Source organism: Lynx rufus, unplaced genomic scaffold (assembly GCF_022079265.1).
Source record: "Lynx rufus isolate CCGP_SWC_20201006 ecotype Redwood Valley unplaced genomic scaffold, mLynRuf1.p SCAF_5, whole genome shotgun sequence".
NCBI classification, from domain to species: domain Eukaryota; kingdom Metazoa; phylum Chordata; class Mammalia; order Carnivora; family Felidae; genus Lynx; species Lynx rufus.
Genome location: NW_025814867.1, coordinates 112,234,461 through 112,253,623, shown reverse-complemented (window position 1 = coordinate 112,253,623; position 19,163 = coordinate 112,234,461). Strand labels below are relative to the sequence as shown.

The 19,163-nt window shown below is 40.3% G+C and overlaps 1 protein-coding gene across 1 annotated transcript in view; it reads right to left on the bottom strand.

The window, feature by feature from the left end:
- The window catches only part of DCBLD2 (discoidin, CUB and LCCL domain containing 2), an 87,837-nt gene extending 82,364 nt beyond the window's left edge, over positions 1–5,473 (bottom strand). Inside the window, exon 1 of the mRNA XM_047098804.1 lies at positions 5,018–5,473. Coding sequence (XP_046954760.1) covers positions 5,018–5,228 — 211 coding nt within the window. The 5' untranslated portion in view covers positions 5,229–5,473. The remainder of the gene's footprint in view (positions 1–5,017) is intronic.
- Between the last annotated feature and the right edge of the window lie 13,690 nt (positions 5,474–19,163).

The window sequence follows — 19,163 nt, the reverse complement described above, 5'->3', positions numbered from 1 at the left end:
GAATATAGAATAGAAAGAAACATAAAAATCATAAGTTGATAGATTAGGGAGTAAAACTATGGATAATTATCAATTAAGTTTTTGGCTTAGAATCACCATTATCTGTACAATATTTAAAAAATACAGTGATAAGGCCATAAGGTTTTTATAAAGTAAACTGAATCCATGAGCCATACAAGAAAAACTGCCTGTCTCACTTCATATTTCAACAACCACATTTCACTATCTCTATGAAGCTTTTCCTAATCCTAACAATTTTAGGTCATCATTCTACATCCTTCCAGCTAATCAAGAAGTTGAAACAGAAACTTTATTTGCATGCATTCAATTAACACCCAATATTACCACCTGAGCTTTCACATCCCACGTCATTTTGTAAAGTATAATCCTAAACTTAAAACCTACCTCTATGTAAATGGAGCCTTTCCGCATACTATAATCTTATGATTTTTTTATGGAAATTAATTCATTTGTCACGTTAATTCTAGCACTGGTACTTTCACCTACACCAATTTCATGGATATTAAGGTGTTGTTCTTATGTTGGTCTTCTAGAATGAACCTTAGATGTTCAGATAGAATTATTAACCATCTTCATAGGCAAATAATGTTTCTTCTTTGCTTATAACATTGGGAAATCTACCTAAAAATCATTGACCTGTAATTTTACAATGAATTTTTCATTTACAAGTTTTAAAAATACGGATTTTAAACCTGATCATTAGCACTTTGGAATTTGTGCTGTATTTCTAATTTTCACTGTGCGAAATTAATCGGAAACAGCAGAAAAAAGATGCTTTGATTTTGCCTCTCAACGAAACTACATATAAGAGGCCAAATGTTTTATCAGACCAAGAAAAGACAATGGAAAATTCTAAATTAACCTAACGTCAATATTAGAATTACAAATGTTTACTGCTGAGGCAGAAGTGTTCTTCATTTCTGACAATTCACAAATATTGTTCAAAAATTATTTACCTGCGTCACAGCCAAATAAAGGCATTACTTGACAGAAAACAACTTTTTCCCCCCCCCGCACATTAGTTCTGACATCATTGCGGAACTGAATGATTAAGAAAGAACCTGACTTGTTTCACAGATTTATTAGCAAACAAAAATCAATACCTTCACAAATATTTCACGGTAATAGGTATAAACAAGTCAGTCTTAATAAATTTTAAAAATTAACTTCCTGGGGAGCACCTCGGTTGGTTAAGCGTCCAACTTTGGCTCAGGTCATGATCACACGGTTTGTGAGTCCGAGCCCTGAGTTGGGCTCTATGCTGACAGCTCAGTGCCTGGAGCTGACTTCAGATTCTGTGTCTCCCTTTCTCTCTGACCCTCCCCTGCTCGAACTCTGTGTGTGTGTCTCTCTCTGCCTCTCTCTCTCAAAAACAAACATTAAAAAAAATTTTTTTAAATTAATGTCCTGATATTTTACCACATTCAAATAAACATCTAACCCAAGAAGGGAGGCAAGTCCTCAAGGACACAAATGAGGAAGCTGAGATCCTGAGATGAGGGGACACAAATTGATAGTCATAAAGTAAATCAGGGACACAGAATCATTCATAGACTCTCAACTTCCTATTAAATATACTTATTACACTAAATATGCAATCAAATACGCAAATAATAAATTTAACCAATTTAAGTTTTTTAGAAAGACGTGTTACAGTAAAATAGGCTTTCAACAACAAAAAACCCATCATAGTACAATCAGATGTGAATAAATACAATCTATGTATAAGTATATTAATGAAATAAGACTGGTTAAAAGACATCTCTGCTGTGAAGGGCTGACGGATTTTCAGACCACTGATAAATTTTATTCTGAGCCAAATGAAAAGAAAAATCACTGCCAGCAGAATATATGCTGAGTATTACATGACATTACAGCTCACCCTTGAAAAACGCAGAGGTTAAACACGCTGACCTCCCCGTGCATAGTCAAAAATCCGCCTATAACTTTTGACTCCCCAAAACTTTACTAGTAGCTTACTGTTGACCAGAAGCCCTACCAGCCTTCCATATAACATAAACAGATGATTGACACATATTCTGTATGCTACTGGTGTTATATGCTATATTTTTACAATACATAACTTTTTCTTAATTTTTAAATATTTTTGGACTATTAAGTTCCTGAGTTTTTTCAAATGTTTGTGAATCTCCAAAAAATTTTCTAACATACTTATTAAAAAAAAAAAATCGGTGCACAGTTTGACCTGTGTAGCTCAAGGGTCGACTGTAACTGGAATGAGAGTAATACCTTCTGCTACTTCAAATGATATCTGGAAGATTTAAAAAAAAATTTGAAGCACAGTTCTACCTCAACATATACATTAAATGCATTTCTACCTAGACTGGCCAAAGGGGGAAAAAAAACTGAAATATCATAAAACATTTTTTTCACAGCTTATATTTTGACTATATGTTAATTGCAGAAAATATGGAAAAGCATAAAGAAATACCCAAAAGACAACTACTATTTTATTTCTTTTCAGTCTTCTTCCAAAGACTTATAGAGTAAAAACTCCAGTTTGTCACTTAACACTACAAAATATAGACATTCCCATTATTAAAAATTCTAATGGAGTTTTAAAACACTTTCTTCATTTTTAAATTAGATTTCTTTTCACGTTATGTGAGGGAATACCAGTTGGATCCCAAAGCTTGTCTGTTAGATTAGTTAAGACTGGTTTAAAAGCAATTCTACCACCGACTGCATCAGGGTCCTTTGGATAAAAAATATAATTTTTAAAAATTAGGGGAACTGAAATCTCACACAATTCCTGTTTCCAGTGATGTATACCTAACTGGTTCTTATTTATCAACTTAATACACTCAAAATTAATAATGATAATCACTTATAGCTATATTATACTTTTCCCTTTGCAAAATTCCTATGTACTATCATTTCATTTTTTTTAGGCTATGGAATAGGTTATTCTCTTATCACAGATGTAGAAAACTGGTACAAAGAAATTAAGTGACCTCACAAAATTTACCCTATCAACTTAGCAGAACTAGAAATCGGGTCTTTTAAATTAACACCATCCTTTCTATTTGTGCTAATCTACACTGCTTATATAAGACATCGCTGTGAAAGAGAACCATGTGTTTGTTAAAACGCTGTGCAAAAAACCGAAGTTGAATGGGGGCACCTGGATGGCTCAGTCGGTTAAGCGTCAGACTCTTGACCTCAGCTCACTCAAGTCAGGATCTCAGGATTCGTGAATTCTAGCCCCGTGTCTTGGCCCTGCACTGGGAGTGCAGATCTTGCTCGGGATTCTCTTTCTCCTTCTCTCTCTGCCCCTCCCCTGCTTGCTGGCTCTCTCTCTCTCTCAAATAAATAAACTTAAGAAAATACAAACCCTGAAATTAAACCTTGAAAGAAAATAAGTTAATGTTGAGTGTTAATTAGGCCAGTTTCGAGAAATTCCAAAAACTAAGGCAAGTGTCTCATTTGGTGAGGAGACACAGAACTGAATCTATACTGCTCAAAGATGATTTTTAAAAACATGATATGAACACTTCAGATCTAGAAATAAGCAAAACTGAGCATTCTGCTTATACAGTTACATTCCTTTCTGTATCAAGGTACCTTTTATTTGTGTCTCAGTTCCCTTATGTTTGAAATGGGATAACCATCCCTATCTCAGATGGTTGTGGTGAGGATTAAATGACTTAATACACATACACCACTGAGTACTATGCCTGCCACAAAGTAAGTCCCAACTAGTTGTAGCACTATGCAAGCCTTCTCGTTTTTTCTCTCTCCTACTAGAAGGAAAATACATGCACAGGCTCTAAAACTTCAATAGGGGGGTGGGAAGGAGGAGATATCACACTTTATTTTATTAAATGCTGATTCAAGAATTTATTTAAGATGAACTAACTAAAAACCTGAATGCTAAGCATCTAAATTTTAAGTTACACGGCGTAGAAACGTGCCTAGAACTAAAAGAGGTCACTTTACCAAATACATTTTTCTTCATAGTGAGATTCTATTTCCACATGCCTGTCAAAGTTTCGGCATTTTCATAACGACAGGCTGTGGCCATGATTCCACACTTTACTGAGAACCATATGAGAACAACATTTAAGCTGGACTTAAACATGGAGATCAACTTAAAAAAAAAAAAATCTTCCCAGCAATAAATAACAATCCAATCCATATTCTTCTCACTGCAATAAAAAAGGAAATACAATGGGAAAATGTGTTCAATAACTGATGCCAAACTGATTGAAAAATTGCAGTTCACTGCCTGAAAATAGTACTAAAGGGTGGAGGAGGAATCAGCCCTGCATTCTCTTTCCATTATGATGATTATTCAATAAACAGTTTTGCTCAATTCTGAAACAGGTATTTCAAGGACGGTAGACGGAAAAAAAGTTCTGTCACTTTCTGGAAGGGCTTACCCTTTTAACTCGGAATGCTCATAGCACGTTGCCTTGGGTCAGAATGAGTGTCTGACCCAGACAATCTAGACCACCAGCAGGAATAATAGGAAGGGATCGTAAAGGACTTGTACTGAATCCAAAACTCAAAGCTAACCAGAATCAGTATCCTTCGCTTTTGAACCTGAGCACTTTCACGAAAGATAATTAGCGCCACTTGCCTTTAACTGGTGTAAGATGCTATTTAATTATCTTGTCTTCCTACTCTGTCCATCATTTTAGCTTAACTTTAGGGGTCACATCTCCAAAACTTTTTTCCTCCCAAATATTTTTCCAAAAAAATCCAATACCGAAAAGGAGGCCTTCACAGCAGAGTCTCTCTTCTCTTTTCAGCAGCACCAAAGGCCTGGTCAAAAAGTAAAGACGCGCCAACTTGGGGGACAAGGGGCAGAGCCCACCTTTGCAACTCATCCCGGAGAGGGCCCGGTCTGGTCACGCACCCAAGCGCACTGCACCTCCCCCGCGCGTCTAGAGACCCGACATCCCGGAGGTTCCCCTGCGACCCCGCCGCCCCTGGGGCTCCGCGCGCCGCGCGCTCCCCGGGAACCACTCACCTTGCTGGGCTCCGGCGTCCTCGAGCAACAGGAGCAGGATAAGTAAGAGCAGGAGGAACAGAGGCATGGGGAAGGAGGAGGAGGAGGAGTTGGGGCGGGGAGGGCGAGGGCGGGAGAAGGGGAGCCCGGCCCGGGCGGGGGCGGCGGCCGCGGCCCGGACTCGGAGACCGGGAGGGCTGCGCCCGGCTCTCACCGCCGCCCGGCTCCCCATCTCGGCGGCCGGCTGTCCGCCTGCATAGTGCGGGAGCCCCGGGAGAGGAGGCGGCGGCTGCGGCGGGAGAGCGAGAGGCACCGCGCGCTACGCCCCGCGCCGGGACCGTCTCTGCCCCTTGCTCCGCTTTCGCCTCCTCTTCTCTAGTTCCTTCCCTCCGCTCCCTACCTGGAGACCCCAGACCAGAGCGCTGGGGAAGAGAGGGAAGGAAGCGGGGTACTCGAGCCGCGGAGGGCCGCTGCGGCAGAGCCGGAGGACGCGCCTCCCGCGCCGCGTCCCTCAACCCAACCCCGACTCGCGGCACACGCCCGGGGCTCCGGCTAGCTAGCTGGCAGGCGGGCCGCCCGCTCCCTCGCGCTCCCTCTGGCGCGCACTGACCACGCCTCCTCGCCCGCCAAGGCCAATCTGCAGTTGGCTCCGGTCCGTCTCCCTCCGAGCCACCCAATCAACACGCTCTCTCCTCAGTCGGCCCGTTAGGTCCCCGGCCCACTCCTTGAGCTCAACCGCCCCTCTTCTCTCTCCTCCAATCCCCTGCAGCCTTAGGAAAGCGTCCTACCCCGCTTCCCCCAATCGGGGTTCCGCCCCCAAGCTCGGGCCCCCGGCAGCCCTGCCCGGCCCGGGCGCCTGTTATTGTTGGGACGGCAGCCCAAGCTGATCTCGCTGGGGCGGCTGCTCGCACTGGTCAATGACTTCCGGGACTTCCCCCATCCCGCTCTCCTGGCTCCTCAAGCCCAGCTTGTTCATTGCTCCTCCCCTGCCGCGCATCAGGCCACTGGAAGGGGTGGGAAACCAGGATCCTGGATGGTTTTAGCTGAGAGCTGAGTCTAAGAAAGCAGAGCGTGTTTTTGTTTTGTTTTGCTTTGTTTTGTTTTTTTAATTACAGCCAGTTGTTGCAACAACTCAGACTTAAAAGGTGCAGTGTTGGATATTAAAAAAATATATGTATTTCTTGTTTCCTATGCCTTTTATTATATTTACTATATTGGGGGCGGGACAAAAAAAAAAAAGCATATAACAAGATCCATGCCCCCAAAGCAGTTTAAACCTAACATCCTAACATTCATTCAGCCATTCTACCAAGAGTTGACCACCTGCTATCTACTTGCAAACCCTATGCAAAGACTTGTGGGATTTGCAGCCATAATACAGAAATCTTCTAGGATCTAGTGTTGGTACAGAGATGGAAACACATCATGAAAGTCAGAATGCAACAAATGACAATTAGCGTCACAAGCAATTTGATGGAGACTGTAAGTAAATGCAGTGACAAAAAGAACTGGTCTTTTGGAAAGATGAATCCACAGGACTAGGCAGTTGATTGCTTTTAGGAGAAAGGTGCCATCCTGGATGTCATTAACATGGGCTCCTAAGAGGAGAATGGTGTCATTAACAAATACAGAAAACTGGAAAGGTGGATCAGGTTGTGTAGGCAGGTGAGTTGATTTTGGACATAGTGAATTTGAGATAGTCAGCAGCTAGTATTTGAAGTTATATAACAGGCAGGGGGACATTTGGGTCTAAAACTCAGGTTGAGGAGTGCCTACGAGTCATAGGTAAAAGTCACAAGTGGATGTGATATTCAAAATCTTGGAAGCGACTGATATCTTCAAGTGAAAAGCTAAGAGTTGGAAAGGACTCTAGAGATCATCTTGTTCAATTCCCCTATAGATCCCTCATGCGTTAAACCCTTCTACCAAATTTATTCAATAAGCATTTATTGGATGTCTGTTGAACCCTAAGATGCTTTAGGACTAATGTAGACAGTGGACATAAAAAGTTCAATCAGAGGAGGCTGCATTCTGTGGGGGAGGTGAACAAATTCATTGCTGTCAGCACCATTTTGGAATTACAGACTAGTGCCACAATACCACAGTGGAAGGAGTTCAAGGACCCCTTTATGGTGAGTATGAAACTCCAGCTGCATCTTGAACAAAAAGACAAACTGGGGAAGGTGATCTGAAGCCAAAGGCAAAGTAGGCTGACTCACAGATATCATGATGAATCATGTTAAGGGAGCTGAGTGGGGTTAACTATTGCTGATTTAATAGGAGGAACTGAAGACCAATCTGGAAAAGTTGACAGGGGAAAGATCTAAAACAGGCTAAGGAGTCAGGATTTTATTTTTATAACACTGATAAACAGCTAAAGGGTTCTAAGAAAGAGTTACATTATCCAATTTTTATTTTAGAAAGCTCCACCAGACAGGAAGGTGAGGAATAGATTGGAGTGAGAGCAAGACTAGAAGCCAGGAAGAGCCTATCTGGAGACTAGTCTGGTGATTTGTACAGTTACAGGGAGTGACAGTGAATTTGATCTGCAGTGTCAGTGGGCTTGGAGAGGGGAGACTGACATGACAGATATTTATGAATGTAGGGACTGATTACATGTGGGGTTAAGGAAGAGTCAAGGAAGATGCTCAGGTTTCTAGGTGGAAAGCATTGCCTTTCACACAGCAAGGGAATATGATAAGGGGAAGTGTTTTGGTTGGATGTAAAGGTAGGAGACAAGATCATGAGTTCGGTATTGGACATACCAAACATGATGTGCTAATGTGGCAAGCAGTCAGCCACGTACTAAGACTTCTAGTAATCGTTCTCTGAGAAAACTCTCGTTTGTTGGACAACTCCTTTCAGAGGGCACTGAATGGTGACTTTAAGGCCACAGAGATGGTGACAGAGCAAGGTATTGTGAGTCTCAGGCTGGCATTCTCCTGATGACATAGAACTGCCCAGAGGCAGAGGATTCACCTGTAAACTGTCAGCATTGTAGAAGCCTTGCCAGAACAGGCAAAACCTGGGCTATTGCCCTCTCTACTCCTTGTAGATACAGCATGAAAAGATGCCAACGATAAATGCCTAAAGTAAGAAGTAGGAGCACTTACATTTTTTCATCCCTGTTTTACTGACTGTCTGGTATTTTAAAGGGCTATTTAATAGTGGAGAATAGAGTGGCAAAGAGATTCTGAATAAGGTCAGTAGGAGGAAAAAGATGAAGGAGAAAGGGGCAAACTGGAGTTATATTTAAGGAGGTGAAATCAAAAAGCTCTTGGTGACTGATACTATAAGACAATTCCATATTTCTATGCTTCAGCTTCTTGGGTTTTGCTTTGGAACTATAGAGTATGGAACTCTGGCTAGAGAACATCTCTGGAGATCGCACTGCTGTAGTGCAGGGGGATTACAGGTATAGCACGGATGTGGAAGATGGTTGATGCTATTTCTGTCCCTATTTCTCCCACTTCTGAGCGTTGTCACTCTACTGAGTTGCAAAAACAATGAAAGAATATTGCTCTGTAATGACAAAAATCTCCTTGTGGGACCTCACGCCAATGTAACATAACAGGGATTCATTTCTAGAACGATGACTGGATATAGTGCAATTATAGTTTGTATTTTCTTTCTCACTCCCTTCATGCTGCTTTAGCCAACTTTGTCATCTTCCTCACCTCTAGGACTTGGTGTGATTGAGGGTTAACATCTGCCGAGGCAGTAGGAGGAAACTTGTCCAGGACTACTTTACCCACATGGCTCAGATAGCTGGGTCAGGTCAGAAATGAAGATTCTTTTCTTTTTTTTTTTTAATGTTTATTTATTTTTGAGAGACTAGGGGGGAGGGGCAGAGAGAGAGGGAGACACAGAATCTGGAGCAGGCTCCAGGCTCTGAGCTGTCAGCACTGAGCCTGACGCGGGGCTCCAACTCACAAACAGTGAGATCATAACCTGAGCCGAACGAAGTCCAATGCTTAACCGACTGAACCACCAGATGCCCCCAGAAAGGGCGATTCTAACCAGGACCCAAAGTGAACAGATCTAGAGGAGGCCGTCATCATAATATAACCTCTGTTATGGGGCCCCCTGAAGCTCAAAAGTGCTTCCACAAGGCAAGCCCAGGTCCCATGCCCTTCCTACAGAGTCTCAAATAGATATGGGTTTTAGAGCCTCCCTTGTGACAAGTCCAACAGGGAAAACACAAACTGAGCAATGTCTTCATTGCACACCAGTTCACTGACACGTGCTAGGACTTGTAGCAGCCATGGTCAACTCCGTGCATTGACTAGTAAATGAATTAATGCTTTGGATGAAGGCTCTAGGTAAGACTAGGGCCACACAGAATAGTTACATATCAAATACCAGGAAATTAAAATGTGTATTGTTTGGATGTAGTTATGTTTGATTTCTGCATGTTAAGAAATTTAAAAATATATAGAGATTCTTAACCTAAATTTTAATTCACCAGACCTTGTTCCCCCTTTTGTCTTCTCTCTTTTGCTCTTTTTTATCTTTCTTTCCTTCTTCTCTTAATCATTAATGAGTGGAAGAATAGAGAAAATTGAATTGATCTGCAGAGTAAATGAAAATATGGAAAGAATGGTTACAGTCTGCTATTTCTGCCTCCAAATGAATCCCAGCTCAGCCACTGCTAAGGAAACTTGAATAGAGGGCAAGAACCTGGAGGCTGGTGCCTTTTTGCTTCTGTTCATACAGAAACATCTGGGTTTTAATGGTATGACACAGTAAGAATCATTGGCACCATCATTGCTATTAAATGTCTGTTAAGCATTAATAAAACAGAAGAGACATTTAATATGGCATTTATACTGGAAAACTTGGGATGATGGTATGTAATGAATCACTGGTGGGCTTTATCAGTGAGTGTGTATTTTTGGCAGGATATCAGAAAGAGGGAACAAACAAGAATTTACTTTTGTGATCTTCCAGTGGGATAGTAGAGAAAGATGAATGTGGCAGTTCTGGGGAAATATTTTAAACTTCAAAGACCAGAGTCCTCAGATCTGGTTACTCTTCTCACAGGAGCATTTTCTTTGTCCTGTTGACTGTTTGGACAAATGTTTGCAACCAACATTGTTGCTAAACGTCTGAATTCTGCTGAGACTTTCTTCCTTTTTGTCAACAAAAGTGGTTTGGATACATTTTTTTTTCTTTATCTTGTAACTTCTTTCAGTTAGTCATTTCATCCAAATCTAGCTCTCAGGTTTGCTATTCATATTTTCTTAACATTTGTAAACTATTTAGGTAGTATAGCAAATTTAAGACAGAAGTGTTAGGGACATGATTTATTATAGAAAATATTTAATTTCTCCTAGTGGATAATGGTTAAATTTTTTTTCTTGGCATATTTCAGCAACATGACTGACTTTCCTTGTTTTCCATTTGCCTTTTTCTCCTGTACGACCACCTCTTTTTTTTCTCCTTCTACTCCTCACCCCCACCCACCAACACCCCTTTGGTTTTTCTAGGAACATAAAAATTTAACTCATTCATTCTCTTGTGGATCAAAACAAGAAGGTTTCAGCGTGGTGTTTTATCTCTGATGGAAGCTGCCAAAGATTTTAGTAAGAATGCTCTCCATAACATCAACATCATGCCTGGAAACAAAAGAATAAATTATTCGTGAATGGTTAACAGAAAACTGAGAAATGAATAGGGAACAGAGCAGAGTAACTGAGATAATGTGATTTAGGTATATAGTAGATGCATGCTTCCTCTTCTCTACGCCTGTGTTCTTTCCTGTGGGACCTTTGCTGGCAATACAGTCGCAAATTAAATACACAGAGCTGAGATGTTGTTTGGCTTCTGAGAAATTGAGTTGTTTCATGAGATCATGGAAACAGCTCTGAACCAGACTCTTGTGTCCAACTTCCGCTTGAAAGTGCTGTATGATCTCCAGCAAGGCTCCTAACCTCTCTAGGCCTCAGTTGCCTTATTTATGGCTCTGAGAATAGGTTTAAAGTTTGACGGTTCTTCCAAATTCTCATTACACACTGCTTGCTTTCATCTCCGAGACAAATTCTAAGTCCTCATTTCCTAAATAGCTACCCAATGCAGGAGGGAGAGAAAACACAAGCTGATATCTGCAGAATTCTTCTCTAGGAGAGCATTGCCTGTGCTGACCAGGTGTGCACCTTAAAGGGTGTGCTTAGTTTGGAAGATGACCCTCATGCCCCTAACCCCCAGCCCAGCAATGCCTTTATGAACTAAGGCTAGATGAAGAGCCCCAGTTCCATTCGGTGAAAGAAGCAAATAGGACCTTGGAGCAGGGAGGGTAACCTTATCAGGAAGGAGATGGGGGAAGCAGAGGACATGAAGCTGACCATGATGTGGCTGGAAGCTGGAGCTCAGAAGTGAAAAATAGTAAAAATTCCCCAGTGCAGAGAACGCAAAGATGCTTTCAAAGATAGAGATATCCAATAAAGGTGTTTAGTTGTTTGCTTTATGTGCTGTTGTAACACACACCCCCTAGCCTTTCTCCCAAACTCTCTTAAATTTACTACAGTTTAAGTCTTGATTGGATGAAACTCTGGGAAATAGGTCTTAGAAGTACAGAGGTGACAGTCAGGTTGGTGTGCAACTTATTGATTCTTCATGGAAAAGGGCAGTGTCCTCAGGAGGTGAAATGAAAGCAAAGATAAAACGATGAGAAATAGCAGGAGATTCCTAGAACCAGAGGTTTTGAGAAGCTTAAACCTCCGCACTGCTCACCATCCTCTTGACAAAGAGGTTCCATCCCTAAGTAAGTCAGGATATTTGAACAATTTGTGGTTTGCTCTTAAGTTTTTATTTAAATTCCAGGGGCGCCTGGGTGGCTCAGTCAGTTGAGCGACCGACTTCGGCTCAGGTCACGATCTCATGGTTTGTGAGTTCGAGCCCCGCGTCAGGCTCTGTGCTGACAGCTCAGAGCCTGGAGCCTGCTTCTGATTCTCTCTCTCTCTCTCTCTCTCTCTCTCTCTCTCTTCCCCTCCCCCACTCATGCTCTGTCTCTGTCTCAGAAATAAATAAACATTAAAAAAATTATAAAAAAAAATTTTAAAAAAATTAAAAAATAAAATAAAATAAATAAATTCCAGTTAGTTGACATAAAGTAAAATTTTAGTTTCAGGTGTACACTATAGTGATTCAGTGCTTCCATACGTCACCCCTCACCCGGTGCTCATCACAACTGCACCCCTTAAATCCCATCGTCTATTTAATCCAACTCCCCTCCCAGCCACCTCCCTTGAACAATGTTGTTTAAATATAAAAGGATGGGGGGCGCCTGGGTGGCGCAGTCGGTTAAGCGTCCGACTTCAGCCAGGTCACGATCTCGCGGTCTGGGAGTTCGAGCCCCGCGTCAGGCTCTGGGCTGATGGCTCGGAGCCTGGAGCCTGTTTCCGATTCTGTGTCTCCCTCTCTCTCTGCCCCTCCCCCGTTCATGCTCTGTCTCTCTCTGTCCCAAAAATAAATAAACGTTGAAAAAAAAAAAAATAAATAAATAAATAAATATAAAAGGATGAGGTGACCATAGCAAGCTAGAGAATTTTAAATCATCCAGACAGCTCATATTTATTACACTAGGACAAGCAAATAATAGTATAATAATTCTACTTTTTATTTTCTAAGAACCAAGAGAATAGAAATAGAAATTGGAATTTTTTAAAAATACGCAGGTCACTTCTTTCAATTATTTCTTCGAATCCTTTAATTAAATTTTAATTTAGATCCTTCAAATTTAATAAGTCAATAAAATAGGGACTAATATTTTAAATAATAGCAAGGCTTTGGAAATGCAGTGTTTAAAAGGAATACCTAAGGTTTTTGAAACAAAGAAGTATATCATCTTCCTTATATCACACTCACAGACTAGCTGTTAGCCTGCCTTTTAACACAATAGGATACAAATGAGATGCAGAATATATATTTTCATTTAAGCAGATCTTTTTATTTTGGGCATTCTATTAACCATGATTTTAAAATGGCAGGTTGTGGTCTAAAAGGAGATAAAATGTTGTTCAGATTAACCTTAATTTCCATGAGATTCTGCATTAACAATCAGGTTTTAATTCCAATGTAAGTAATACTTTGCATTACTGATTTGTACTATCATTTGTTCATAGTTAACATATTGCACAAAAGTGAAAATGTCAGAGATTTTTCTAAAGGATTCATTGCAGACCAAGAGGACTCCTGGGAGGGAAACAAAGGAGAATGTAATTTCTCTGGCCTAGCTAATTTTTTTAAAAAAATCTTGAAGGACTGTATATGCCTTGTACTCATAGAGTTTTGAACAAATGAGACTATTTTCTTACCACATATCTGGCATTATTTACTGGTTATCCCTTTAAATCAATGCTTAGTTCCCATTTGTAGATCTGAAGAATGTGCATTCATTTTTGGTGCATGTAATCAACATATTTAATACTACTGACTTCACTGAAGTGGAGGGGGAGGGCAGGCCTTGGTAAAAGACCTAAATTATTGAGTCACAAATATATGTGGTAACAAAATTTCATGGATTTCTTATTTACTTAAGACTCATTTGGAAGACCCTGAGATTGTAACAGCTCCATCTAATGACAAAGTTTAACTATTTGTTTAGCTGTTTGATTTGAAACAATAAAAGTGGTTTTATTTCCCCCAAATCAATAACCAGACAGAAGGTAATTCAGGATTCACCTTAGTCTTTTTGTCATTTGCTATTATTCTCATACTTCCAAATGTTGAGAAAGTACCTCATTATCACAACTGAAATATATCCACTCTAGATACCATTAGACAGTCCCATATGCTTAGAGTTAATCAAATCACCTAAAAAATAATGTCCCCACCAGAAAGCCATGCTGAATCAGCACCCGGATTTTATTTTAATAATAACTGCAACAATGTGTATAATTAAATTGAAATTCTTTCCAAACTCATACAGTCATTCATGCATACTTATGGCAGCCATCCATTTAAAGAAATTATAGTTATACATGGCCCAGAATGAATTTTTAAACACCATCTGTGCCCTAATGGAAAACAAAATGAAACAAATGAGCCATGTTTGAAGATATGTTAAAATATTACACTCAAATCCCATCTGTAATCACACATTCTCTTTTGAAAGTTGTTTCTCAACATTTATGTCTATATATTTGGCATGTAGAGAATTTGTTTCTCTTTACCTATTTTTTCCTGGTCCTGCAATCATTTTCATAACTGTGTGTCTTATTCCATTCTATCATATGAAATACCCCTCACCTTTATTTTCCCAAACTAAATGAAAACAAGAGGTAGTTAACATTCATGAAAAGTAAAGTGAGTAGCCTTTAAATATTTTTCTTTTTTTTTTTAACATTTTATTTATTTTTGAGACAGGGAGAGACAGAGCATGAACAGGGGAGGGTCAGAGAGAGGGAGACACAGAATCTGAAATAGGCTCCAGGCTCTGAGCTGTCAGCACAGAGCCCGACACGGGGCTCGAACTCACGGACCGCGAGATAATGACCTGAGCCGAAGTCGGCCGCTTAACCAACTGAGCCACCCAGGTGCCCCTAAATATTTTTCTTTAAAAGCAGCTTTTATGGACTTGATGTAACTAATAAATGATAAGAAACCTGTGTAAGACAGGACAATATGAAAACTGTGTTTAGGAGAAGAGAATCTGAAATATTTTGAGAATGTAAAAATGTGCTTTAAAAAAATGCAACGAAACTCAGAATTCTACACCCTACCCAAAGACCGTTAATTTTTCCCCATTAGGTTTCCAAATTGATTTAAAAGCAGGATGCGTAAAAATTATGTCATAATTTTATGGGCTGTGGAATAAAATGAGCTACTCTGCTGAGATGGTGAGCACCAACACACTCAACCTGATGGTGCTTTCCAATTTCTGAGAGCCCCTTTCGGAAATCCAGGGCCTCCTTTCAGTAATGGTAAGAAAAATACTGAGAACCACTGGGTTAGAAGATTTAATTCTGACAACTAGGCTGTGTGAGTTCATTAGGGTCTTTGGCTTTTTCAGAGTTACATTTAAAAATCCTTATGTGTCTATTTCTGCCAAGCTTGCATGCATCCTAAGCTGTATATCTTCCATATTCCTTCTCCTTTGCTGTAAGAGTCTAAATGAAACACTTTGAACCATTAATGGAATGTAGTTGACCCAGTGCCCTCTCTGTCACAATGTTGATTCACAGCCACAAAGAGCAATGGGCAGCAAGCCCAGATGCAGACAGTGTCTAAATCTCAGCAACAGGTCAGATGTGGTGCTTGCTTAATGCGCCCCTCTGTCTTGATCAAGCAGGTCGCCTGTCACAGTGGGTACAATTTCTCATTGTAGGAATTAGTTGTACACAATTTCCTGTCACCAGGATTCCTCAGAAAGCTGTTTGTGACCAGGATGAGGTACTCTGCTGTCACAGCTGAAGAATCGTGTCCTCAGAGCTGGCCACCTCCCATGCTCAGGGAGTGTGATCAGAAGAGGAAGGGAAGGGGATTCACGTTTAGTGAGCCTCTACCTCTGCTTGGCATTTTACACATGTCATATTATTGATGTCTTGTGGCATTTCAGTGAGGTAAGTATAATTATTAACATATGGGCACACTGATTCAGTGATGAGGCGAGGCCTCAGCTGGAGTGAGACTCCAGGCCTGCCTAATAAGAGTGCTCATGTTTTTTCCACTTGACCACACTGCCTCCATAGTTATTCTGGGAATTTTCCTTCTATCACTCAGTGACCTAGATTCCTTCCAAAGCCTTCTACCAGCAGGCAACAAAGTACCTAATAAAAGCACATTATTTTGTTGGTCACAAAATTGTTATTTGATACAAATGGCTATTTTGGAAACTGCTACTAAAAGGTCACTTTATCTCTTGCGTTTTCTGAAAGTTCATCAAAAAATTCAAATCCTGAATATTTTGAAATATGTGCAAGCTTAGATTCTAGAGTTGTACAGGGTTGAGTTCAGTGTTCAGAGAATGCCTTATCTTTGCCTAATGTACTCCCGTGAAGCCTTGGAGAATCTGAGAGATTGATTTCCAGTTAAAAATGGTGGATTGACCACGAACATTTATTCTTTCCTCCCACTCTGAAAATGATGTTAAAATGACATTAGAAGAGTTAAGAAGGTATGTATCAATAAGGACAAGGCTAGAGTTCTCTAGATCAAGGAAACATCAGGCAGGGGACTGGAATTTAAGAGCCAGAGCTACATGGATTGGAAGAATAAATATTGTTAAAATGTCAATACTACCCAAAGCAATCTACACATTCAATGCAATCCCAATCAAAATTGCACCGGCATTCTTCTCAAAGCTAGAACAAACAATCCTAAGATTTGTATGGAACCACAAAAGACCCCAAATAGCCAAAGTAATATTGAAGAAGAAAACCAAAGTGGGAAGCACCACAATCCCAGACTTTAGCTTCTACTAAAAAGCTGTAATAATCAAGAAAGTATGGTATTGGCACAAACACAGACACATAGACTGATGGAATAGAATAGAGAACCCAGAATTGGACCCAGAAATGTATGACCAACTAATCTTTGACAAAGCAGGAAAGAGTATCCAGTGGAAAAAAGACAGTCTCTTTAGCAAATGGTGCTGGGAGAACTGGACAGCAACATGCAGAAGAATGAAACTAGCCCGCTTTCTTACACCATACACAAAAATAAACTCAAAATGGATGAAAGACCTAAATGTGAGACAGGAAATCATCTAAACCCTAGAGGAGAAAGCAGGAAAAAAACCTCTTTGACCTCAGCCGCAGCAATTTCTTGCTTGACACATCTCCAAAGGCAATGGAATTTAAAGCAAAAATGAACTATTGGGATCTTACCAAGATAAAAATCTTCTGCACTGCAAAAGAAACAATCAACAAAACCAAAAGGCAACTGGTGGAATGGGAAAAGATATTTGCAAATGACATATCAGATAAGGGGTTAGTATCCAAAATCTATAAAGAACTTACCAAACTCAACACCTGAAGACAAATAATCCAGTGAAGAGATGGGCAGAAGACATGAATAGACACTTTTCCAAGGAAAGACATCCAGATGGCCAACAGACACATGAAAAGATGCTCAACATCACTCATCATCAGGGAAATAAAAATCAAAGCCACACTGAGATACCACCTCACACCGGTCAGTGTGGCTAAAATGAACAAATCAGGAAACTACAGATGCTGGCGAGGATATGGAGAAACTGGAACCCTCACACACTGTTGGTGGGAATGCAAACTGGTGCAGCTGCTCTGGAAAACAATGTGGTTCCTCAAAAAATTAAAAATAGAACTATCCTATGACCTAGCAATAGCACTACTAGGAATTTATCCAAAGGCTACAGGAGTGCTGATGCATAGGAGCACATGTACCCCAATGTTTATAGCAGCACTTTCGACGATAGCCAAATTATGGAAAGAACCTAAATGTTCATCAACTGACGAATGGATAAAGAAGATGTGGTTTGTATATACAATGGAATACTACTTGGCAATGAGAAAGAATGAAATCATGCCATTTGCAGCAATGTGGTTGGAACTGGAAGGTATTATGCTGAGTGAAATAAGTCAGTCAGAGAAGGACAGATATCTTATGTTTTCACTCATATGTGGATCTTGAGAAACTTAACAGAAGACCACGGGGGAAGGGAAGGGAGAAAAAATAGTTACAAACAGAGAGGGAGGGAGGCAAGCCATAAGAGACTCTTAAATACATAAAACAAACTGAGGGTGGAAGGTGGTGGGGGCAAAGGGAAAATGGGTGATGGGCATTGAGGAGGCACTTGTTGGGACGGGCAGTGGGTGTTATATGTAAATGATGAACCATGGGAATCTACCCCAAAAACCAAGAGCACACTTTACACACTGTATGTTAGCCAACTTGACAATAAATTATATTAAAAAAAAAAAAAAAAGAACCAGAGCTAAAAATGGAGTTGGGGGCTGCATAAGTACATGCCTACATACTGAACTCAAGGGCTCTAGTGGTTTTTCACCGCCTGTATATCACAGTTCCAAAGACTGGGTCACAGTGGTATCTAATAATTAAATGAAATGTTCTGAGATTTCACTGAGGTTCTGGAACATTCTGCCATGCCATTACTATCTATGCTGCTTCAATTTTGTCTTGGGCCTGCTGTGGGTCACAGTATGGCAGGCTTGGTCAATGGTTACTTTCATCCCATATTCCTGGCCCTGTGTGCATTCTAACAGCTACTTAACCAACTGAACAAGAGCATGTATTGTCCTGGTGCCCAGCTAACCTGAGAAATGGTAAGTTAATTTCTACTGAGCCAGTTTGGCAACATAAAAAACATGAAATTTTTTAACGAAGAATGCAAGAATTTTGTAACAAAATTAACTAGGTCCTCTTTTCGTTTCAACCATCCATAGATCTTAGAATAACCTTTCAATACCGTAACTCTAAAAGAGACAATTACTGTGTCAAAAGTCATATTTGTGTCTCTACTTTGTCCCACCTCCCTTCCTCCTTCATGCTTTATGCATGGTTTGCTACCTACAATTGCATGAAGTCCACTCATACTTTTCCACAGTGTGAGCAAATGGCATGCTATAAACTGTGAAGAGTTAGCTGGAAATCACAAATATCTCTTTACACAGTTGGATTCTCTTAGCATATGCTTAAGGTTTTAGAGAATCTGCTCCAGGAGCTGGATTTCTTTTTTAAATCTTGTTGTGAAGGGCTCCATAGGCCATTGCTTTAAGATCATGGGGATCTTAAGATCCAAGCTTACCTTAACTGTGAAGGTCATCCTATATACACGCTTATGCCGAATTTTTTGCTGCTAGAGAGCATGGACTATTTTACATGATTTTAGTGTCTCTTTCCAATAGATAGCACCATAGTAAGTTTACAGTAAAGGTTTGATGAATGAATAATGTATAGATGAAAGAACTGTGACTCTTTTGGACTCAGAAAAATTCTCTTATTGTTTAGATTCCAGGTATCACCCTTTGATTTCCAGGTCTTACCACTAGCTTCTGTCCTAAGGCTCATGTCACAGGACAAAAAGAAAAAATAAACGTTTATTTACTTAAGTCTTCATATTTAGGTTTCTGTTATTTAGAGCAGAATGTAGTTCTAGCTGACATAACTGATGTATGGTAGGAGGGAGGTGCCACAATCCTGATGAAACAAAATATAATATAAATGC